Source organism: Zonotrichia leucophrys, chromosome 14 (assembly GCF_028769735.1).
Source record: "Zonotrichia leucophrys gambelii isolate GWCS_2022_RI chromosome 14, RI_Zleu_2.0, whole genome shotgun sequence".
Taxonomy (NCBI): domain Eukaryota; kingdom Metazoa; phylum Chordata; class Aves; order Passeriformes; family Passerellidae; genus Zonotrichia; species Zonotrichia leucophrys.
The window spans coordinates 2,169,087-2,193,951 of record NC_088184.1 but is presented as its reverse complement, the minus strand read 5'-3'; the positions used below and the strand labels follow the sequence as shown (position 1 = coordinate 2,193,951).

The following is a 24,865-nucleotide window of genomic DNA, read 5'->3' as shown; positions in this document are numbered from 1 at the left end:
AGAGCCTGATCCCTTCCCACCAACTCCAGGGAGAACCCAAGCTGGCAGCTCCTCCAGCAAAACAATAAAAGCAGCTTTTTGTGCTGAGCTTATTCCTCTGCTGGATCAGGGGTCTGAGCAACCCCAGCACATGCTGCACAAAAGCTCATTTTCCTGGCATGAAAAAAGAAGGAGAACAAACATTCTGCTGGGGAGAGTGACAGCAGGTACATCTGGTGGTGGCAGTGACTGCTCACACTGCCTGAAGAGCAGAGAAAAACAAACTCCAAAGCAGCAAGTTTATTTGGGCAGAAATAAGATACAAAACGTGCAACACAAATTCCCAAATAATTCCATACATAAATGTTTTTGGAGGAGGGTGGGGAAGAATAATGTAGCTCAGTTGTCTGGGAACATTTACCATTTCAGAAGCTCAGTAAAATCCCTGTTTATTTCTGAGGCCTTTGCCAGGACCAGCAAAATCCCATTTATTTGTGAGGCCTTTGCCAGGACCAGCAAAATCCCATTTATTTGTGAGGTCCTAGCCAGGACTAGCAAAATCCCATTTATATGTGAGGTCCTAGCCAGGACCAGCAAAATCCCATTTATTTGTGAGGCCTTTGCCAGGACCAGCAAAATCCCATTTATTTGTGAGGCCCTTGCCAGGACCAGCAAAATCCCATTTATTTGTGAGGTCCATGTCAGGACCAGCAAAATCCCATTTATTTGTGAGGCTTTTGCCAGCACCAGCAAAATCCCATTTATTTGTAAGGCTTTTGCCAGGACTAGCAAAATCCCTGTTTATATGTGAGGCCCTTGCCAGGACCAGCAAAATCCCATTTATTTGTGAGGCCCATGTCAGGACCAGCAAAATCCCATTTATATGTGAGGCCTTTTCCAGGACCAGCAAAATCCCTGTTTGTTTGTGAGGTCCTAGCCAGGACTAGCAAAATCCCATTTATATGTGAGGTCCTAGCCAGGACCAGCAAAATCCCATTTATTTGTGAGGCCTTAGCCAGGACCAGCAAAATCCCTGTTTATTTGTGAGGTCCTAGCCAGGACTAGCAAAATCCCATTTATTTGTGAGGCCCTAGCCAGGACGAGTAAAATCCCATTTATTTGTGAGGCCTTTGCCAGGACCAGCAAAATCCCTGTTTATTTGTGAGGTCCTAGCCAGGACCAGCAAAATCCCTGTTTATTTCTGAGGTCCTAGCCAGGACCAGCAAAATCCCATTTTTTTGTGAGGCCCTAGCCAGGACCAGCAAAATCCCATTTATTTGTGAGGGCCATGTCAGGACCAGCAAAATCCCTGTTTATTTGTGAGGCCTTTGCCAGGACCAGCAAAATCCCTGTTTATTTGTGAGGCCCATGTCAGGACCAGCAAAATCCCATTTATTTGTGAGGCTTTTGCCAGGACCAGCAAAATCCCATTTATTTGTGAGGCCCATGTCAGGACCAGCAAAATCCCATTTATTTGTGAGGCCCATGTCAGGACCAGCAAAATCCCATTTATTTGTGAGGCCCATGTCAGGACCAGCAAAATCCCATTTATTTGTGAGGCTTTTGCCAGCACCAGCAAAATCCCATTTATTTGTGAGGTCCTAGCCAGGACCAGCAAAATCCCATTTATATGTGAGGCCTTTGCCAGGACCAGTAAAATCCCTGTTTATTTGTGAGGGCCATGTCAGGACCAGCAAAATCCCATTTATTTGTGAGGCCTTTGCCAGGACCAGCAAAATCCCTGTTTATTTGTGAGGCTTTTGCCAGCACCAGCAAAATCCCATTTATTTGTGAGGCTTTTGCCAGCACCAGCAAAATCCCATTTATTTGTGAGGGCCTAGCCAGCACCAGCAAAATCCCACTTATTTGTGAGGCCCATGTCAGGACCAGCAAAATCCCTGTTTATTTGTGAGGTCCTAGCCAGGACCAGCAAAATCCCATTTATTTGTGAGGCCTTTGCCAGGACCAGCAAAATCCCTGTTTATTTGTGAGGTCCTAGCCAGGACCAGTAAAATCCCTGTTTATTTGTGAGGCCTTTGCCAGGACCAGTAAAATCCCTGTTTATTTCTGAGGCAGAGCAGTGGAAATGCTGGAATTTGTATTTTCAGACTCCTGGAAAAGGAGAATCCTCTGTGCACACAGCTCATCTCCAAAACTCTGCCTTGGAATGGGCAGAGTAACTTCAGTGTCACAACACAGCCTCTAACCTAACTTTGACTCTCTGGAGAAACAAGTATAAGTGGAAAATATATTAAATATTATGGAAAAATAGTAATATTTAGTGGAAATATAATGGAGACATAAATATATGTTAAGTCTATCAAAGCACTGATATTTTTTTGTGGATGTCTGTCACAGCTTCCCTGGGTAACAGTCACTGGGCCATTTCCTGTTACCTGTGAACACTCTCAGAGAGGAAAGTTAAAGTTTTATCTTTAATATCTCTTTTCAAGAAGAGCCCTTTGCAAATGCAACCACCACTTCCCTTACTGGGAATCCCTCCCCAGAGCTTCACTCCCAGTTAACAATGAAGAACCACTATTTCTGCAAATATGCCCAGGGAGGCATTTTCAACTGGTAATGGATTTCCATTTTTATGAACCAGAAGCTGATAAAGCAGCTTCAGTGTGCCTGATGTATGGAAAAATGGATGCACTCTTCCTCTAAACTGCAGGAAGGAACCAAGAGAAGTAATTAGGCATGACCAGCATGCAAGTCACTGATGATAAATGTGTTGTAATAACATGTTCTGATGTGCTCAAGGTCTAGCAGAGGTTTCTAATCACATTTTTAGTGGTAATGAACAGAAAATAAAGCTTTTTTTCCCAGCAGACTGGTCTTGCTGTGTCTGTCCCATCCCTGGAAGTGCCAAGGTCAGGTTGGATGGGGCTTGGAGCCACCTGGGATAGTGGAAGATGACCCTGCCATGGCAGGGGTGGAACTGGGTGATCTTCATGGTCCCTTCCAACCCCAACCATTCCATGATTCTTTTTCTGAGTTTTTCAGCTTAAATATTTCTTTGTTTTCCAGGAGTTCAGGTTAAATCTTTCTTTGCTTTCCAGGAGTTCTAAGTCTGATGCACACAGAAGTTTGTGCATTCCTCACTGCCACTTCAGCCTCAATCCAGGCAGCCCCACATCCCCTGATCCCTGCAAACATGGCAATTCCAGCTGTCCCTGCAGGCCACCAAGGGTTTTGTTACTCAGGGAATTCACTCACCCATGCTGGGATCACATCTGGCCAATGCAGGAATGATTGTATCAGAACAGGGAGGCTCATGAGGGACATTCATCCCTCTGAAGGAATCTGACCCTTCCCAACAGCCCATCTGCCTCTTTAAGACATTAAAATAAAGGCAAATGAGAATTTTGCTGCCTCCAGACTATGCTGTTGGTGTCCAGCTCATCTCAGCAGCCAAAGGGTGTCCACAAAGACATTTCCCTGCTCAGCAATGCAGGGCCTCAATCAGTGCCCCAAACCCTCAGCCCTCCCAGCAGGTAAAACCCATGCCACAAGCAGAGAGAAGCAAGTGGAAAATGTAATTTTCAATGGATAAGAAAGAATCAGAAGTAACCTGCATGTGGTTCTGCTGAGGCAGGAAAGGGAACTTAAAAGCTTTCTGACAGGGATGAATTCCCACTGCTCTGTTCCCTCCCTCACCAGCTCCATCCATCTTCTGGCTCTGGAGCTGATGCTCAGCTGACAAACCCCAGGATGTGCCTCCTGTGATCCTTCCACACCCTCAGAATCCTCACCTTTCATTTACTCTGTGCAAGGTTTGAGGGCAGACTGCACTGGCAGAGCTTGGATCAGCCCTCAGCACTACAGGAGGTCACTTCATGGCTCCTTGGCCAGGAGGTGGCCTGGGATGTCTCCTCCAGACTGTGGGAACGTGACAAGGAACTTCTTGTTCACTCACAGACCTAAGCCTGTGAGTGAAATCCCAAATTCCAAACAAATTCCAAATTTCAATCAGCTAGAAATGGCCTTGCATGGGCATTGTTGGTTGGTTCAAAAAGGAAAAAAGGGCAGGGCTGGAAGAGACCTGAAAGCTCACCTGATTCCAGCTCCCTGCCACTTCCCACTGGACATAACCATTCCCCAAAATGCCAGGAGAAATGTGCCAACCACTACTTGACAGCTGATGCCATTTCTTCAAGGTAAATCCTCCTGGGAAAGCCATACAAAATGATTTCTGATTTTAAATACACACACACAGCTGCAGTTCTGGTTAGAGCTATATTGATTCAACACTGGATCACAGGTGCAAGGGTTAATTTTGGATTCCCAGTTTGCAATAAACCCTCTTCCTCAGAGTGATAGGACAGGCTTGGGTTAGAAGCAGAACTGTTCAAAAAAACAGAAGCAAACCAAGTAATTCTCCAGAGTTATGGCAATTTCAAGTTACAAATTTCCACTACAAGTTGTGTGTGTGGCAGCTCTGTAAGCAAAGGCCAGGAAATGAGAGAAATTCATTTATCAGCCTCCCTCAGGCAGTGCCTCGTTTCCAGAGGGAACATTTGGCAGGCGGGAAAATGCTTCCAACATTCCCAATAAAATGAGTTTTTGCAGTAAAGTTCCAAAGAGCTGGGAGTGATGCAGCCACCTCAGAAATCACATCTTACCTCTGCCCCCAGCTGCTGGGCTGGGAGGGGGGAAGAAGGGAGGGAAGGATGGAAAAAAGGAAAGAAAAAGGGAAAGAAGGGAAGGGGAAAGGGAGGAAAGGAGAGGAAAAAAAGGAAAGAGGAGAAGGAGGAGAAGAAGAAAGAAGGAGAAGGGGGAAGGTTTGGGAAGGAGGGAAGGGAAGGTTTGGGAAGGTTTGGGAAGGGAAGGTTTGGGAAGGGAAGGGGAAGGGAAGGGGAAGGGAAGGGAAGGGAGGGAAGGGGAAAGGGAAGGGGAAGGAAGGGAAGGGAAGGGAAGGGAAGGGAAGGGAAGGGAAGGGAAGGAAGGGAAAGGGAAAAGGGAAGAAAAAGGAAAAGGAAAAGGGAAGAAAAAGGAAGGAAAGGAAAGGAAAGGGAAAGGAAAGGAAGGAAGGAAAGGAAGGAAAGGGGAAAGGAAAGGGAAAGGAAAGGAAAGAAAGGAAGGAAGGGAAAGGAAAGGAAAGGAAAGGAAAGGAAAGGAAAGGAAAGGAAAGGAAAGGAAAGGAAAGGAAAGGAAAGGAAAAGGAAAGGAAGAAAGGAAGGAAGAAAGGAAGGAAGGAAAAAAAAAAAAAAAGGAAAGGGAAGGGAAAGGGAAAGGGAAAGGGAAAGGAAAAGGAAAGGAAAAAAAAGGACAAAGGAAAAGAAAAAAAAAAAGAAAGGGGAAAAAGGAAAGGAAAAAAAAAGGAAAAGCTCTTGAATCCAAAAGGTGGGAATACAGAGATCCAAGTGAAATGTCCTCAGTGCAAGGCTGGTGCTGAGCTCACGCTGCCTCAGTTCCCCAGCTGGCTCTCAATGCCTCAGGCTCTGTGAAGAGTTCAATTCCAGCCTTTCCCAAGATTCTCAGTGCCTCCCATCAGTTTGGAACAAGCTGGTGCTGTGGGCATCCATAACAATAACAGGGAGCAGGGCCCAGAATTTATCCCCACAGAGTGGCAAACACTTCACGTGGCTGTTAAAAGCTTTAACCCACCAAATTCAGCAATTCCTGTATTTACAGGAGTGGATACAGGGAATAAACACTTTGTTCAAGGGCACAGATGGGAAAAGTGCCAAGAGGAGCATTAGAACACAAACCCACTGCATTGTCCATCATCAGCACAAGCTAAAAGCCTTAAAAGAAAACATTTTCATTTTTCTTCAGTTTTACAGGGCTTCCAGCTAATTAAGAGGTAAATAAAATGAAAACAAGCCAGAGAAGGTCAGAAATCTTTCTGCCTGCCAGCAGCACAGTGGCAGCTTTCTTGTGGAATATTTTTTGCTCCATTATCTTCCCATGTCCAATAATTCAGCAGGTGTGAGCAGGGCAGCTCCCTGACAGGCTCCTGCTGGTGTGGCCAGCACCTCTGGCAGAAGCAGAGTGGGAGGCACTCAGAGTTAAAAACAGCCAGGAATTTCCATTATAGGATAATTCAAGAGAACCCTTCCTCAGCTGGGGCCAACTGCCCTTGAAAGTCTCATTGCTGCTTTATTTTGAGCTGAAAATGATTTGGAGCAGCTCATCACCCCTCCCTTCCCACAAAGGTTAACATGGCCATTTGTTGTGGTGTGTTTTTAGCTTCCGGGTCCCTTCCTCAGGTGTGCCAATATTCCCTTCTCCCTTCCCCCTCGCCCCTTGCTGAGTGTGCCCTGTCAATCAGGCTAACATCCCAGCAAGGCGTCGTGTGATTGGTCGATTTCAAAGGATGCTCCTCAGGCTGGGGGACATTGGATAGGTGTCCCTCGTCCCTTGAGACCTTGCCCCTCTCACCTGGTTGGTAGCTCACCGGTCCCCTCCCCTTCCCCTGCCCTGAGCTTGAAAGGTTAATCAGACCATGTGGCCGGATTCTGGTTGGAGCAGTTGCCCCGGTTCAATTCTGTTAAGCGAATGATGGAATCAAACCATCCTAGGATATAACCCTCTGTTGTGGTGTGTTGCTTGTTCTCGTGTTATTACCTTCTCCCTTCCCCCTCGCCCCTTGCTGAGTGTGCCCTGTCATCAGGCTAACATACCAGCAACAGGGCGTGCTCGGTGATGATAGGTGTCCCTAGTCCCTTGAGACCCGCCCCTTCACCTGGTTGGTGGCTCACCTGTCCCCTCCCCTTCCCCTGCCCTGAGCTTAAAATGTTAATGAGACCATGGGCCTGCATTCTGTTGCAGCAGTTGCCCGGCAGACACTCTGTAACCATGGAATAAACATCTGGATATAACCCTCCAGCGAATCCTCTCCTTTGTCTCTTCACCATCGCCAGAAGCTCTCTCTCCTGAGGTAAATGGAGTCCTGACAAGCCTGGACTTGTTCAGTGCCCGCTGCACTCTCCAGCAGCCAAGGTATCTCTGGGGTGAATGACACCACAGTGCTGCCTTTGGCCCAGCAGCGAGGGTCAGAACTGCCCAGGCACAATCTAACTGGTTATACTGGGATTCATATTCCAATATATTGGCGTCCCTGGGTGGGCAAAGCGACTCCGCAGCCCCAGAAGGACTCGCAGTACCTCAGAAAGCTTCTGGCAGCCGTGCATCCAGCTGAAAGGAGCCTGGCTTCAAGACTCCCAGCTAGAGACTTTGGGAATATTCCCAGAAAAAGTTTCGTGGACTGTTCGGCGCCTCTGGAAAGCCTAGCTTCTGTTTGGTGAGCAGATTTTCCAGAGGAAGAAAGGGGAGCCTCTCTTGCACCAGAGAGAGATCCTTTTCTGGTGAAGAAACCTGCCTGTACCCAGCCACCTACAGCTTCCATTTCACGTGAGTATCTCTGCTTTTGGTAGAGCAGAAGCTCAAAAACAGACTCTGCAATGAGTTCTGTTCCTTTTTGCCTTTGCATTTTTGGCTGTGCATGCCCCACATGACCAGGGGACATTGCCATTCGCGTTTTCTTTTTGCTATCTATTGTTATGCTGCCCGTTTGTTACCATCTGTCCTTTTGGAATTTTCACCAAATGTGTTCACTCATTCTATTTTCCCCCACCTTGGCCCATTGTGTTTTTATTAGGGAACATGAGCTACTCCACGTGCCTTTTTCCCTATTCCCCATGCATGTTTTTCCCACTGTCAGAATGGCAGCAGCTGTAAATCCCAGAGAAGGGAGGGCATAGGGAAGCAATGCTGCATTTTGCCTGAGTGCTGACATTAATTCCCTTGCTACTTTTCTTGATTTGGGGTTTGACAGCCTTAATCACAGACTGGTATTTTCAACAGCTTCTTTTCTCCATTCATTTAGTGCTGTGTAGGAAGATACAAAAAGAAATCCAAACAAAATCTCTCATCCCTATCTCAAATCCAAATCAAGCCCACCTTCCCTGTGCAAAAATCTCACCATGCCTGGTTATTCTTGCAAAGGTAACTGTAAATATTCTGAAAATTAAAGTTACACAGCAATGAAATGCAGAGAAAGTGCCCCTGGCAGGAAAGGAAACAATAAAGATGAAGATTTATTTTACCATGCATGGAATTTGCATGAATTGGCTTTTCATTTAGGGATCTCACTGTGTGGTACCAAGCTCATTCATCAGCTCCACTAAACTCCACAAATCCCAGCTGCAATTTCTGTGCTCCAGGATTGGACCAGCAAGACTGGAAGCTGCAAATTACCTTCCAAATGTAATGCTTAAATGTGCTTTTAAATAAAAATTCTGTGTCTCCAGCACTGCCACAGGACACCAATAACCTGCACTGTGCTCATCCACAGCTGGGCTAGAAACAACACAGCTCCCCCAGAACTCAGTAATTATATTTGGGATTTTCATCTGACAATCCAGCTTTGGGGGCTGTTTGGGATTTTTTTCTCCCATAGTTTAAATTCAGCACACCCTGTAGGTTTTGTTTCTTCCTCTGTTGTTAATGAAAGATTCTTTTTTAGCATTACAGATGAACTTGGGAAACAGTTTCAATATATAGAACTGTATATTCAGTCAGGGAATAAAGTATTTGCAAAGGCTTCAGAAAGGCACAGAACCACATTTCCAAGAAATCAGACCTCAACTCTTCCCCAAAAATATGTACATACATTATACATTTACAGCACTCTCTACCTTCAATAAATCTAACAGAACCATTCCCCTAAATTCTTCTCTAGCTGAAATTTGTTTTCATTCAGAAAGTAATTGATTTAAAAAAGTGTTTCATGACTAGGAGCAATGTGAAATTTATCTAATGCATGAATTTCTTCTACACAGTTTCTATACAAATTATGTACAAAAAGACTCCAACAAAGAAGGTAAAGGTTGTGGAGCAAATTAGAGTCAACATTTCCAAAGGAAATAATGAGTTTTAGTTCACTTTTCCCCAATGATCTTTCCCCAAAAGCTGCTCAGACTGTGAAAACAGATCGAGTCAACCCATTAGTGCCAAATGCTGGCATTTCCTTTATAGTTCCTGGAAAATGAAAATCTTCACTTAGGATAGAAATAAGATTTATCATCAGCCTGTTGAGGCTTAGGTAGGAAGAGCTTTTATTTAAATATTTGGAAATGAATGGATTGGAAAAAGAAAGAGAAAAGAGGTTCAGGGAACATAAAACTCCCATGTTTTCAAATTCCTTTAAACACTATGACAGCTGTTGATAGATTTTGGCACATGCAACAGGTTTAAGAAGATAAAATGGAATAAAAAACTAAACCACTGCTCCCCTGCCCTCCAACAGCACAAACCCTCTGGAAGTGCTAATTAGTGTGAGCATTAATTAGCCAGGCACTGCCAGAAGAAAATAACCAATGGAAATCAATAATCTGCACATTAAAAAGCAATAAAAGTAATATTTATTTTAATGGCAACTAATTTGGTGTGTACCAGCAAAGCTCTACTCCCCACCCAAAGCCAGAATGAGCTTCAATTGTTCCCCACCTGGAATGGGGTGGGAAGGGCAGGCAGAGGATGCCATTGCTGAGCTCTCCTGATCCTCCCCCTGAAGGAGCCAGGGAGGATGAGGAAGATGAGGAAGGGCAATTCCTGACTGCCCTCAGCACTGACAAGCAGCCCAGACCCAACAGTGATGGAAAAACCCAGCAGTGTTTGACTCCAAGCCTCTCCTGGCATGGGCAAATTCATACTTCAGGTGAAAGGCAGAGCTGGGGGCTGATAATTAAAAATTACAAATTCCACTGCCAAACTGCTTCCTGCAACCTCCTGACTTTTAATCTGAAACCTGTTTGCTTTGCTACACACTCGAGTTTGTTGCACGTACCAAACGTGGCATTTAACCCATCAGCCAAAAATGGTCCTTAGTGTGGGATCTCAGGATCTGAATCCTGAGATGCCGGCCACCGAGAGCACCTTGGGGGGCCGGGAGTCCTGGAATGTTGCCAGAAGTGTCTGGTGGCTGGACTTTGATCCTCACAGGAGACGACACCTGTATGAAGACAAGAGGACTTCACGGGTGAATGGTGAAGGGATTAGCTAATTAGAGGGTGAGAAACAGGTTTAGGATTTATGTACAGGGGGTTTGAGGAGTAAGATGGAGGAATTGGGGTGTGTCCTGTCCTCCTTCTTCTTCCCTTCTCCTCCATCTTCTTTGGCCATGGTGAACACTTTTAGATTAGTTATTACTGAGAGTGCACCCAGCAATGAAAATAAATGGTATTAGGGAAAAATGATAAATATTGTACACGTAACAATGAGTATAAAGATAGGTGACTGTCCGGAAGACGGCACAGTGTGCCCATGGCTGACTGCTGAGCAGATCTCTGTTCAGCTGAAAGAACGTCTTTTAGATAAACAATTAATAAACATAAAAACCGAAAGAAGAACTGAAGCCTCTTCTCGTCCTTCGATACGCGGGCTGCCCAAGCACCTCGGGCCTTTCCAGGCCCTCAAACAGCCAGATAACCAGACACTTTAGGTTTAACAAATCACTGAAAAACCTTGGAACCAGCCCCAAATCATAAGGAACAGAGCCCAAAAGCATCTTCTGCAGCTCTCTGGAGGCTCTCCCTGTGCTGTCACTGGCACCTGCTGCCTTTAGGCCATGCACTCAGAGCTAATGGCATTTTTGGCTGTCAGCATTAAATGCCAATTTTGGTACATCCAACAAACTCGAGTGTGTAGCAAAGCAAACAGGTTTCAGATTAAAAGTCAGGAGGTTGCAGGAACCAGTTTGGCAGTGGAATTTGTAATTTTTAATTATCAGCCCCCAAATCTGCCTTTCACCTGAAGTATGAATTTGCCCATGCCAGGAGGTCACCTTTCCCAGGACAGCATTTCCTGAAGATAACAAGTTCCATCTACCAAATCCTTTCTGCAAAACACAACCTGTGCACCAGGGCAGGATCAGCTGGTGTGCTCAGCCACAAGGAACACGAGCTCCCTGCTCTCTCTAGGAAATCCAATCCTTGCAGAAATTCAGGCACCTCTGAGCAGGCTCCCACTCCAGAGCTCTTCATGGCCCCACTGAGCAGTGCCTGCACTCAAGCACTTTCTCATCTCCTCATCTTTCAGCTCTTGCTTTCAGCACACTCCACTTGTGCCTGGCCCTTTTCCAGGGCCCACTTCTAAACTCAGTGGCCTCAAAGCTTTGATTTCAAGTGACTAAACAACACCCAAAAATTCAAACCAATGCTTGAGAATCGGGGTCTCTAGCTTGTCAGAGTGACCCCAAGAAGAGTTAAAAAGTCTCTTTTCCCAGCCCAGTGCTCAAAGAAGGAGTCAGAGCTCTTCATTTCTCAGTCTCAAGGTTGTTTATTGTATCTTATCTATAAAATTCTATCTCCTGTCCTGCCAAGGTCCATTCAGCAAGACAGTCAGAAGCACTCTGTTATGTCTTTATACTAAAAACTATGTATACAATATTTACAATTACTTTCCAATCCCTATCACCTGTGTTAGACAGTGAGCTTCTACTCTAAACCAATCTGTGAGTGCCACCATCACAGCAGGAGATGGAGGCCAAGAAGAAGAAGAAGGAGAAAGGCAGGACATGCCCAGATCCCTCCATCTTGCCCCCTTGAATCCCCATTCTAAAAACCCCAAAATCTACTTTTTCACCTTGTGATAAATTTACTGTCATTCTACTTAATTTGTAGATCTTCACACAAGGTTGGTAATTTGCTCCATGGGTCATAATCAAACCCACAGGGGCATTTTGGGCTCTGTGCCAGGGTCTCTGGCTGCTCAGGACAGCCAGAGGGATGTCCTGGCTCCTGACACTTTTAAAAATGCCTAAACTGATCTATATTTGACTTTTAGCAGAGTTACAGGGATGTTGTACTCAGAGTACAAGGGTCCAATGCTCCACTAAAGCAAATATTACCACATCACACAGCAGCTGTGTGAAAATTCCTTCAAAGCCAAGAAATGAGAGAGTGCAAGAGGAGCAGTAACTGGTTAACAGTTCTGTGGCAGTGCTGCATGTTGAGCTGAACTGGATCATCACTTCTCCCTCTCTTTTGAAGTATGAACACCCTGCACAGCACAGTGATGCATGGATCCAGCAGGAAAGGCAGTGCTCCAAGGAGGAACTTCCCAGGCTTTGCAACACCTGTACTCCATCACACAAGGATCTGGGAGCATTAATTGTGGAGGATCAGAGTTTACAGCTCTGAAGGGTGCACTCCCTCCAGCTCAGACACCTGAACATTTCCATGCAGGGTCTCCCTCCTTTAAAGTCCCTTTTCAGAAAATGAAGAACCTCCAGCACTGCAGATAAAGGCACTGAAGAAAATAATGGCAAGACTTCCTGGCAGTGTGCACTGACTTCACACACCAGCTTTTGATTTTGCTTCTTCTCCAGCTAAGCTGAAGAACAGGAACCCTGCAGGCTGTGATGCCTCCAGCTCCTGCCACAGAAATAATGAGCCCTGCCCTTGCAAAACTAACAGCACTCATAATTTATCTGTTGGAATATCCATCCCCAGCAGAACAGCCTGCACATGTATTTCCAAACAGGGAGTATTTCAGTTTTCTGGAAAGAGAAAATACCAGGCTGCTCTGTCAGGCTGCCTGCAGTGCAGCCATGAGCAGGAGTAGGAAGGAAATGCAAACTGTCAGGCCCATTCCTTCAAACTCATGGAATATTCCTGTCAGATGCAGACATTAATAAGAACTGAGACTTTTTCCCTTTGTTCCTTTGAGGCACCCAGTGAACACAAGTTTTTCCAGCATGTACTTACCCTCAGCTCCACCTCTTTGCCAAGTAAGTCATACAGGACTGCTCCTTTGGAGGTGATTTCAGAAGCAAGCTGTCTGGCTGCCTTCAAATCAGCAATCTGGGAACACAGCAACAGCACTGAACAGCAGAACCCCCAACATCCCAAAGAACATCCATGGTATTTCTCATTCTGATGTCAAAGTTGCACTGGAGGTCTAAACTCTGCACCAGAATCAGAGTGGGCAGAGTCTCCCTTGGCTTGAAACAGTCCAGGTGAGGCTCTGGCAGGTACAGGTTGCTGAGGGGAACCCCAAATACTTCAGGCCAAGGGAAAAAACCCCACAAATCTCCTCAGAACTGTGGTTCAGCCAGCTGTTGGTTCATGTGCTGCCCAGGACAAAGGGAAATCTCTCCCTTTTCATCAGCAGAAGTGAAAACTTCATATACCAAAAGGAATGGGACCAGCCTGCAATGGATGTAATGAACTTTTGAGCATCTCCCAAGTGGCTTTTTGTTATTTTTTTCAGAGAGACACATCAGACTTACAGAGAGGAAAATCACTTCTGGGTCTGCCATTTCCTCAAGAACCACAGGAACAGAGAATCATAGAATAGTTTTGTGTGGGAAGAGACTCTAAAGCCCATCCAGTCCCACTCCTGCCATGGGCAGGGACATCTTCCACAGAAGTAGTAACAGAAATTCCTCTTATTTAGCAAAGTGCTGGGTTGTTTTTTTTTGTTTTTTTTTTAATATTTAGAGAAGGTGCTTTTAAAATATCTAGAGACAGCTTTTATTTTAAGGGCTTGAACAGCTTTGATGTCTGTTAGGGTCACAGGAAGATTACCCTTTCTTTCAATGCAGAAAATCAACTTTCAGTCAGTATTTTGCAAGCTCCTCCTGTTGCAAAAGTTTAGTAGGTAGAAAATAATCTTTATTCCAGCCTACTCCAGTATATCTATGGTGTCAACAGGATTTCAATACAAAGAGAAGCAGTTTTGTGCCACTGTTCCCTTGTGTCCTTGTTTGCCAGGCAGTATGTATTCTGTTTACCATCTGTTAGAGATATGGCAGCTGTCTTCTGTTAATTGGGCAATTTCTTATCTCTTCCACAACCACTCCTCCCTCAGAGGAGACACCTGCTGATAACAGCTATTGAATGTCCCTGCATGGCTGATAAGAGCTGCAGCATCCCACTGGGAGATGTGAGCCCAGAGGGAGGAGCCAAGCATTCCCAACTGGATATAATCTGGAGATCTTGGGCATTTCCACTGCATTCCCAGAGGAACAGCAGCTGCCTCTTCTTCCACTGGATCTTCAGAGAAAGAACACATCCTTCTCTACAGATCCCCCTGCTCCAGCAGAACCAGCCCTGACACTGCAGGAGGGCTGAGCCACAATTCCAATGGGACTGGTATGGCAGCTGGCTTCTGTTAAGTGGGCAGTTTTCCCCATCTCTTCTACAACCAGGGAGACATCTGCTGATAACAGACTATTGAATGTCACTGCATGGCTGATAAGAACTACAGCATCCCATTGGGAGATGTGAGCCCAGAGGGAGGAGCCAAGCATTGCTACCCAGATATATTCTGGAGATCCTGGAACACCAGCATGGCTTTCTCCAGAGGAACAGCAGCTTCTTCCACTGGATCTTCACAGGAAGAGACTTCACCCTTTTCTACAGGATCCCTGCTCCAGCAGAACCACCCCTGACACTGCAGGAGGGCTGAGCCACAATTCCAATGGGACTGCTGCCAACACCCTGACCCACAGTGTCAGGGCCTATTCTGACTCTGTCAGAGTTGTTTTGATTTGCTGCATTGTTTATTTTATTTTTTTTAAATTTTCTTCCCTAATAAAAGAACTGTTATTCCCATATTTTTGCCTGAGAGTCCCCCTTAATTTTAAATTTATAACAATTTGGAGGGAGGGGGGTTTACAGTTTCCAGTTCAGGGGAGGCTCCTGCCTTCTTTAGTAGACACCTGTCTTTCCAAACCAAGACACTTTGTATTATCCTTCTTGTTGAGAATTCAGAGATTAAAACAAATCACAGAGTGACACAACCCCACCTCCTCAAAATCTGACTTAAAACCCTTGCCAGAACATTCTGCACTTAAATCCCAGCTAGCAAACAGATGAGTTTTCCCAAGTGAGCACAAGAGTGGCAGTTTTGCTTACTTTGGAGCCCAGATCAAACTTGAACTTGGTGCTGTCCTCCTCGGGGAGCTGAGCACACTCCCCTCCCTGGCTGTTCATGGCCCCATAGAGCACTGAGGTCACCTTGAGCAGCTCCTTCACAGCGTGGCCATCAGCCTGGTACAGCTTCTTGGTGTTCAGCTTGATGTGAGCCTTGGTAGCCTGGGCAAGAAACAAATAATTCAGCAATCACAAAGAATAAAATCCTCAGTTATCTGTGCTCAAAGCTCTTTTTGGGGGCACTAATTATTCTGCTGTACAGAATAATTCCCGTAGGCCTGGTACAGCTTCTTGGTGTTCAGCTTGGTGTGAGCCTTCATAACCTTGGCAAGAAAGAAACAATTCAGCAGTCACAAAAGAACAAAATCTGTGGGAATCCATAAAATCAGAGGGGTTTGGGAGAGCTGCAAAAGGCAGCCTCAGAGACAGCAGAACTGTGATTGGAGCTGAGCAGCAGCCATGAGATTGGTCAGCAGAAAAAATATGTAAAAACTAGAAAAGCAAGGACAAACAGAACAATGGTCTGTGTATTAATGCTTGTCTAGAATAACTCCCTAAGCTGCAGAAAAGTTTATCTAGTGAGATGTTAGGAAGTTTTAAGCTTAATAATGGAGCTCTGTGCATTGTGTTTTAAGGCTTTAAGCAGGTATTGTATTTGAAATAAGCAAGCATTGTTTTAACTGTGCATGTAGTGGTTGGATAGAACTACTGTCAGTGTGCTTTTGCTTTGTGTGATTGACCAAAAAACTTTTAAAGTGAGTTGTAACATTGAGTTCTGTGTCTGCTGCCTGGGATGTGAGCTGCTGGCATCTTCCCATTGTCATAGCCATGGAATGAGAGTGATGCTGGAAAATCAAACAGCTCAAGGCACGTTCCAGCAGTCCTGTCCTGTTTGTGATTTGTACAGAGCCCCCAGCCAGTGATAAAAATCCTCAGTTATCTGCACTCAAAGCTCTTTTTGGGGGCACCAATTATTCTGCTGTACAGAGTAACTCCTCCTGTTTGGACCCCTCATCATAACACTGGTTATTTCTAGAAGGAATTTTTTCTGAAAGCTGTGCTCTTTCTGCATGTCAGAACATTTACAGAAAAACCCTCAAACTACCATCATTTCTTCCCTGAATAAAGATCAGCAAAACCCCTATGCATCATTTAAATTCAAATTAAGTTTAAGTGGAAAGTAAGTGCTGCCCAGGTCTTGTGATGATGCTGCAGAGAGGTAAATTCCACCCTTAATGAGTTGCAAGAATGAGATCAGTTATCCTAATTTAACTGTCTTCTCTTCCAGCAGCTCCTTCCAAATGTTTTATTGCTTCTCTCAATTTTTTTCCCTGCTATGATATTAGTGATTTTATTCTCTTGCCTTCCATCTCTGAAAGCTACAGACAGAACAATAAGGAAAAAATACTAAAAATTCTAATATTATCTTTTTGTGCTTCAAAGTAATAAAGGGGGAAAATTACTATCTGTCACAGAAAGGACACAAATGTTGTTCTTGAAATTCCTGGTAAGTTTATATTATAAATGAATAGCCTCAAGGAGCCAACCACAAATTTCAGATTAAACTTTGAGGGAGTCTTTGTGGTGGCATAACTAAACAAGGAAGCAAAAAAAAATTAATTGATCACCATCTATGGATCCAAAAATGAAGCTTAAAAATGACACACAAAGCACAAAAGTGACTTAACATCTGCTTTTCAGTGTATTTTTAAGATGAAACTTCTGCTGAAATGCTTCTCCTTTGGGAATGCTGCAGCAGATAGAGCTTATCCATGAGTCACTGGTGGCATTACACAGCTTTGGTTTCTCAGTGCTCCTGGAAGGAATTCACATTTCCTCAGGCTCTGACAGAGCAGGATCTTCAAACTGGGGGAAAAGGCTCAGACACTACAATATTTGGTACAATACAATGATAAACTCTGCACTGAATAATGGACTGAAGGAAAAAATCCTGTGAAACTAAAGAGAGGAAGCACAACACTTCAAACCATGGATTTGGCTCTAGCTTTGCCAAAGAAACAAAGCAAATGGATGCTGGCTTTAAAATCAGATTTTAATTCCCAATCAATATTTTCCTCTTGCCTCTCTCATCTCAAAATCTCAACCCAGCAAAGGAAAATGACTTTGTGTCTGTGTGCAGAGACAGGGAATGGCTGGAGCTGTGTTAGGAGAGGGTCAGGCTGGATCTCAGGAAAAGCTCCTTCCCCAGAGGGTGCTGGGGCACTGGACAGGCTCCCCAGGCAATGGGCACAGCCCCAAGGCTGCCACAGATCCCAGCTCAGGATCTTCTGGGATTCCTGAAAATTGAAGCCCAGAGTTCCAGAACAGGCTCCTGATGTCGTGCACCTGAGGCAGGGGAATACAACACCCACAACTACAAAAAAATCCCAAATTGCTTTTGAAATGCTGCTCTCACAATGACCTCCAATGAGCCAAGACAAAGTGAAAAGCCAGGTATGTTCATCTCCATTCCCTTGCAGTAGAAGCAATCTAAAAAATTAATTGCAGAAACAGCAAGTATTCCATTACAGGAGAAGTGGTCATTAAATTGACAGACTCTGTTAAACATCCCCTATCCAAAGGGGACTGATGCACTAAATTATAAAAGATGTTGTTAGAGACAGAAGTTCTCATTTCAGCTTCATTCACCCTCAAGAGAGTAAAATCAATGTCTAGTAAGAGGAAGAAAAATGTTTTTCATTCAAAGGCTACTTAAAAAGAGAAAAAATACACAGACAAGTATATATATTTTTTTCAGACTGGCACAATGGCACTGTGGAGTCAAGCAGACAATTTTGTATTTGGAAAGTCACCTCCATCATTTCATCTTTGAATCACCTATTTGATTTGCTGTTTTATTATATAACAGTTTTAGTTTTACAGAACTATTAAAAACCAGAGCTGTTTATTCTGAGATCAGATGGTTAAAATGCAACAAAAATTATGAATATTCAGTAAGAATAGCAGCCACAGCCAGAAAATTTGCTTAACTTCACAATCTGCTTTATTTATATCATGAAGCCAAATTTTCTGTGAAGAATGACTCTTGAAAAAGGTTTTGTGCCTTTTGGTTGCTGAGTTTTTCATGAATTAATTTCTATGAGATGAACTAATTGGAGGCTTTTTGTTGCACTCTACCTCAAATTTGGATCCAGGTGGGTTTAAGCCAGGTATTGAGCCCCAGTGATCAGGGGGGGGAATTGATTAAAAACCCACCTAAAGCAACCTTGAAGGCACTTCAGAACTTTGGGGTCTGGGAACTTTTGGTAAGCTCTCAAAGTGCCAGTGTCCGGTTTTCGGCTGTTTGGAGGGCCTGGAAAGGCCCGGGGTGGCCTTGGGGCAGTTTGCGTATCAAAGGAACAGAAGAGGCTTCAGTTCTTTTCTCGGTCTCGGTGTTTATTAATTGTTTATCTAAAAGATTTTCTCTCGGCCCGACAGAGCTCTGCTCAGCAGCCAGCCATGAGCACACTGTCTACCCTCTGGGGTGGTCACCTATCTTTATACCCATGGTTACGTGTACAATATTTATCATTTTTCCCCAATACCTTTCACCCTTATTGCCCAGTGCACTTTTAGTAATGACCAATCCCAAAGTGCCACCATCACCACAGAAGATGGAGGAGAAGAAGAAGAAGAAGAAGGACAGGACACGCCCCAATTCCTCCATCTTACTTCTCTAAACCCCCTGTACAGAAATCCCAAACCCTGTGTTTCACTCTCTAATTAACCAATCCCTTCACCATTCACCCCGGTGAAACCCTCCTGTCCTCATACAGGTGTCGTCTCCTGTGTAGGATCAAAGTCCAGCCACCAGACACTTCTGGAACATTCCAGGACTCCCGAGCCCCCCAAGGGTGGTCTCGGTGACACCTCAGTGCTGAGGTGCTGAGATCCCACATGCCAGGAGCACAGGGCAGCAGTTAATTTGTGTGGAAAATGAACAGCTCCTCAGTCCTTGCTCAGTAAGGCAGAGCAGAGCTGCAGCCACATCCCTGGTGATGGATCTGTCCTGCCATTCTCTTCTAGACAATTCTGTCTCCACCACATCTCCCGTCTGCCCACGGATGCATAAAGCCATTAACTCCTGGGGAAGATAATTGTGGATTGCATGGCCAGTGAATTATTAAGGAAATGTCTACAAGCTTCTCTCATCCTGAAAATGCTGAAAACCTACAATAATCCCCACACTAACCTGTAATATTAACTGAGACTAAGTACAGGATGACTAATTTCCATTCATTTCATTTTCTGAATCATATTATGTAATTCTCCAACACCCCTGGGATTTCTGACATGAAATCAGCTATTGAAAAGCATCACATTATTTCTGCTTCCAGACTTGTGCTTGGAGGGGGAAACCCTCCCAAACAAAACAGACCTGCTCACTCCATCTCAAGATGCTCCAAGGCTCAAAAGTACATTCTAATATGTACAGGAATGTACCCTGCTCTGAACATGGCAAAATGAAGAGAATTTATGGTGCACACTATTCACAAATGACAAGGGAAATGTTGTTAAAATGACATTTTAATATGTTTAAGATTTTTTTTTTAAAGTACTGTAATTCATCTTTGGTATTAGCATAAAAACTTCCATTGCTTCCAGACCCAGCTGCAGCCCCAGAAAGTTCTTTTCACATAATGAAGAGTGTTAATCTAAGTGTGTGCTAACATCAAAGGCTCCCACTGCTTCCAAATAACAATAATTTTCTGAAGGACGATGTTATTTTATTCCATAAAACTAAAAAATTTGATGGCCCAATCCAAATATGCTCATGCATAAAAAAATTGATCTGAGAAAAAACCACATGCCCTAATCTATGGGAAATCTCATACAACCAATATATGATTCTGTATCATCATGAAAACACCAGAAGTTGTGATAATTCAAGCACAGAAAAGGCATCCAAAGTAAGCAATAACCAAGGTGGGATCTCTTCTAAAACAATTTAAATGGTTTAAAAACTTTTCCCATCTACAGCTGTGTCTTCTGCTGTTACCTTTTATAAATTAGGAGAGATAAGAATGAATAATGAAAAAAATGAATGATGAAAAAATATCCGAATTTAGATCCCAATATTGTATTTAGATCCCAATATCATATTTAGATCCCAGTGAATGCTGGAATGAATACTGATTTAGATCCCAATATCATATTTACAACCCAGTGAATATTGGAATGAATATTGGTTTCTACCCCAATTTAGATCCTAATATTGTATTTAATCATATATTAGATCCCAGTGAAATGGAATTAAATGTTAGACCCAATTTAGACCCCAATATTGTATTTAAATCCCAATATCATATTTACAACCCAGTAAATATTGGAATGAATATTGGTTTCTACCCCAATTTAGATCCTAATATTGTATTTAGATCCCAGTGAATATTGGAATGAACATTGGTTTAGATCCCAATATTGTATTTAGATCCCAGTATCATATTTAGATCCCAGTGAATATTGGAATTAATATTGGTTTAGATCCCAATTTAGATCCCAATATTGTATTTAGAACCCAGTGAATATTGGAATGAACATTGGTTTAGATCCCAATTTAGATCCTAATACTGTATTTAGAACCCAGTGAATATTGGAATGAATATTGGTTTCTATCCCAATTTAGATCCTAATATTGTATTTAGATCCCAATATCATATTTAGATTTCAGTGAATATTGGAATGAACATTGCTTTAGATCTCAGTTTAGATCCCAATATTGTATTTAGATCCCAATATCATCAATATCATATTTAGATCCCAGTGAATACTGGAATGAACATTGGTTTACATCCCAATATTGTATTTAGATCCCAATATCATATTTAGATCTCAGTGAATACTGGAATGAATATTGGTTTAGATCCCAATTTAGATCCCAATATTGTATTTAGATCCCAATATCACATTTAGATCCCAGCTCTGCAGAGAGAAGTACAGAATGTCAGTAACAGCCTGCCCTGGCCTCTTCAAATTTCCAGCAGCACAAGACACAGGATCACAGAATCATGGAATGGTTTGGGTTGGAAGAGACCTCAAAACTCATCCAGTGCCACCCCTGCCATGGGCAGGGACAGCTGCCACTGTCCCAGGCTGCTCCCAGCCCTGCCCAGCCTGGCCTTGGGCACTGCCAGGGATAAAGCAGCAGCAAAATACAACACAAACTCAGCCAGCCCTTGCAGGGAAGCTCTGTGGAGTTAAGAGAAAGCTCTAAAGCTGTCATGGAAGCAGGATTTCAGATTTTCAGGGTTTCAGATTTTCAGGGTTTCAGATTTTCAGGGTTTCAGCCCAAGCACAGCTCCTGGGCAGACTCACCATGAACTGAGCCACGGCCTTAATGAAGAAAACTCTGTCCTGCTCTGTGTCCACGTCCCCAGGAATGTCACTCTGAGGTTCATACCTGTGCAAACAACAGCTGGAGATCAGAACAAGCTTCTGGCAACACCTCTGAGGCAAAAATCAAACTCCAAGTAAGCACAGGCTGGAGGATAAATGTGTAAATAAATTCCTGCTGCAGACAGGGGCATCCAGAGCTGGATGCACACAGGGGGTTTGTACAAACTGCAGGAGCTGTAAAAGCTGACACACTGCATCAGTTCATAGCCAGGCATCAATTCAAACACCCTCCTTCCACAAGTAAAGGAAATTTATGGAAAAACAAACCAAAATCTGTGAAATGCTTAAAAAAACATCAGTGAGATGCAGAAACTTCTACAAATGGTCAGACTGCAGGAGCCAGAGAAGAATAAAAGCAGATTCAGTGATTTGGACCCTCAGTGTGACAGCAGCATTTGAAAGACTCTTTAGGCAACTTAATCCAAGTAATTCTGAATGGTTGTGAGTATATCCCTATGTCATTACAACTGCAAAAGTATTCAGCAAATTTCTAACAACTTAATGGATATTAATTATTAACCCAGGCCAAAAAACAGCAATCAGGAAAACTGGTCAATGTTGGTTTCAATTATAATGTTCTACCTTATAATCTGAAAAAACCTCTTAATTTTACATTTAAAAACTCTTAATTTTAAATTTAATCAGGAGAGAGAAGATAATGTATAATTCAAATAACACTTCAAGATCCAGAAATATTTAACCACAGTCTGTCAGAAGGTTAAGTGGGTGTAAAACTGCAACTGGACAGTAGAATATTAGAACCAAACCATTTTATTTATTTTAAATATGTTGTGGATGCAGGACAATACCAGGCTGTAGCAACAAGGCAAGAACTGGCTGGGTTTTGGTGAATTTCCCACAACAGATCACTCTGTTTGGATAAAAGGTTAGATATGGACAGGATGGCTGTGGAATTTGGAGAATATGTGAGAGATAAGATTACTTTTAAATGAGTGTGCCCACAGTCAGGGTGAAAGCTCTGGCAATCACTAGGTTTGCTACTCCAGACTATCATTAAGCTAAAATTCTGCAAACCACCACATTTCTATCTGGTATTTAAAGAGCAGAACTCAAAGAATTAATAAATATCCCTGAGTTCCCTCATTTCTCAGCACACCATCAGTTCCCAAGCACACTCCCCACATCTCAGCACCAGCCCAACACTTGTTGGCCTCATCACCGACCTTTTCACCAGCCACAGCAGCACCTCTGACACGAGCATGAAGTTTGGGGTGTGGAAATTCTCCATGGATATCAGCCGAGGATACCCCAGCGCCCTCATCATCTCAGTAAAATCTGAAAAATGAGGAACACCAGGGATTTCTTCTTTTAGAGCCAATAAGGGCTTTGCCAAGATTGCCACCTTCCACAGAGTGCTGCTTAGTTACCGTGCGATATAAACACTGTTTAAAAAATTAAACCTCAATAATTAATATAAATCCTATCATTTCAACAGAAAACACTCCCAAGTGAAAACAGGGGTTTTTAAGGAGATTCCCTGAGCTGGAACAAGGCAGACACAGCCTGTCCCTGCACACACAGCATTTAATTTGTTCCCTACGGGCAGGGGAATCCCTCCCTGCAGGGCTGCGCCACCCCCGGCAGCGGGGACCCCTCCCCGGCAGGGACCGGCGGGCTCAGCCCCGCATCCCCGCATCCCCGTGTGAGGCCCAGCGGGGTCCCCCGGGAGGCCCAGCTGGGGGTGCCGCGTCCCGCCCGGCCCGGCCCCGCCGCCCCGGCCGCGCTCACTGCGGAGATCGCGGAACGACATCGCCGGGAGCCGCGGCCGCCGCCGCTCTGAGGGAACGCGCTGCGGGCGCTACGGCGGCGCGGCGGGGACAAACCCCGCGGGAAGCGAAAGGCGCTGCCATCGGACACTGAATCACGGCATGGCGGGATAAACCGAGGGGAAGAGTGTGGAATACAAAGCTGTGCTTCGTGTCAGGTACATACAGGCAATGTGTGTGTGAAAAACGCCAGTCACTTGTTTTTAAAATTTTAAAGGTTTAATAGTAATAAAATGGTTATAAAAATAGTAATACAATTAGAGTAGTAATAATTCGGACAATAATTTCACAGCGCCAGCCAGACCACAGCACTGAGTGCCATTTCCAGGCTTTCCTTAAACACCTCCCGCCACAGCGAATCAGCCACACGCATGGGCAGCCCATTCTAATATCTCATCACCCTTTCAGGGAAGAAATTCTTCTTAATGTCCAATCTAAACTTCGCCTGGTGCACTTGAAACTGTGTCTTGTCCTGTCCCTTGTTCGCGGGTAGCAGAGCCAGCCCCCGCCGGCTGTACCCTCCGGGCACGGAGGTGCTGAGAGGGAGAAGGTGGCTCTGTCCCCCCTCACGTCCTCCAGGCTGACCCCCCAGGCTCCCTCAGCCCCTCCGTGAAATAAATAGAGCAGAACATCTTTCTCCTTTTAACGCCTTTATTAAAATCAGCTCAGGTGGGAAGAACCGACGGGTCGCGCTCACACCGCTGCTTCCAGAAGTGGCAGAGAGGAGGAGGAGAAAGTGCAGCTTTGTCCACTGGTCTGTGGGCAGAGCTGGGCGTTCCATCCTCACGAGAGCACCAGGAGATTCACAGTTTCTCGGTTTAACATTCGAGGTCCTCTGTCCAGCTGACATCTTTTTAGGTTAGGGTGAGGGGTAAAAAGGGTCTTAGCGGATACTGGATTTTGTTCCTCACGTCTAGACATCACTTAGATCCCTCAATTCCGGGGGTTTTTGCTCGGTTTGGTGAGGGGCTTCTTCATTTACATGCCAACTCCGATGTCGCCTCCTCTTCACCGTCCGGGTGCCATCCTCCAGGAAGCAGCAGGGCGTTACTCGACAAAAAGGGGAATTCCCAACCATCAACAACAGGTAGTTAACGAGAAACTATTAACAACAGGTGATTACAACAACAAACAGTTAGAACTCTGCCCTGGCAGCAAGCGGCTCAACCTGTGAACTCTGCAACCTTTTAAAAAAATGGGCAGCTTTTCTATTCGTAATAGTTCGCTCAGGTTATGCTGAGGCCGCCCGGGACAGAGCCGGGCCGGGCCGCGGGGAGGGGGCGGCAGGAGCGGGGCAGGGCGTGTGGGCTGTGGGAGGGCACAGCTCCTGTGCCGTGTCCCGCTGTGGGACCCTCAGTTGTGAGGGGACATTGAGGGGCTGGAGGGAAAGGAACAGAGCTGGGGAAGGGTGTGGAGCTCATGTCCTGTGCAGAGGGGCTGGGGGAGCTGGGGAAGGGACTCAGCCTGGAGAAAAGGAGGCTCAGGGGGGATGTCCTCACTCTCCTCAACTGCGTGACAGGACATGGAGCCGGAGGGGCCGAGCTCTGCTTCCAGGGAACGAGGGACAGCACAACAAAACAAAGTCTTAAATGTGCCAGGAGAGGTTTTGGTCATATTTAAGGAAGAATTTCTTCCCTGAAAGGGTGATATTAGAATGGAGTACTCATGTGTGTGGATGTGTGTGGTGGATTCGCTGTGGCAGGAGGTGTTCAAGTGTCACTCTGATTTTTTAAGATTTTCTAAGCCTTCTGACGTTGACATTCTTGTAGCAAACTTTTGCACACACTTTCTGTAAATAGCTCATTGTTTTGCATT

General features: G+C 44.6%; 1 protein-coding gene across 2 annotated transcripts in view; it reads right to left on the bottom strand.

The window, feature by feature from the left end:
• The window catches only part of CLUAP1 (clusterin associated protein 1), a 72,013-nt gene extending 48,890 nt beyond the window's left edge, over window positions 1-23,123 (bottom strand). For both annotated transcript variants that reach the window (XM_064725934.1, XM_064725935.1), the window contains exons 1-5: window positions 23,013-23,123; window positions 22,448-22,559; window positions 21,183-21,267; window positions 14,850-15,029; window positions 12,696-12,791 (exon numbers count right to left, since the gene is read on the bottom strand). In XM_064725934.1, coding sequence (XP_064582004.1) covers window positions 12,696-12,791; window positions 14,850-15,029; window positions 21,183-21,267; window positions 22,448-22,559; window positions 23,013-23,034 — 495 coding nt within the window. In that variant the 5' untranslated portion in view covers window positions 23,035-23,123. The remainder of the gene's footprint in view (window positions 1-12,695; window positions 12,792-14,849; window positions 15,030-21,182; window positions 21,268-22,447; window positions 22,560-23,012) is intronic.
• Window positions 23,124-24,865: the final 1,742 nt, after the last annotated feature.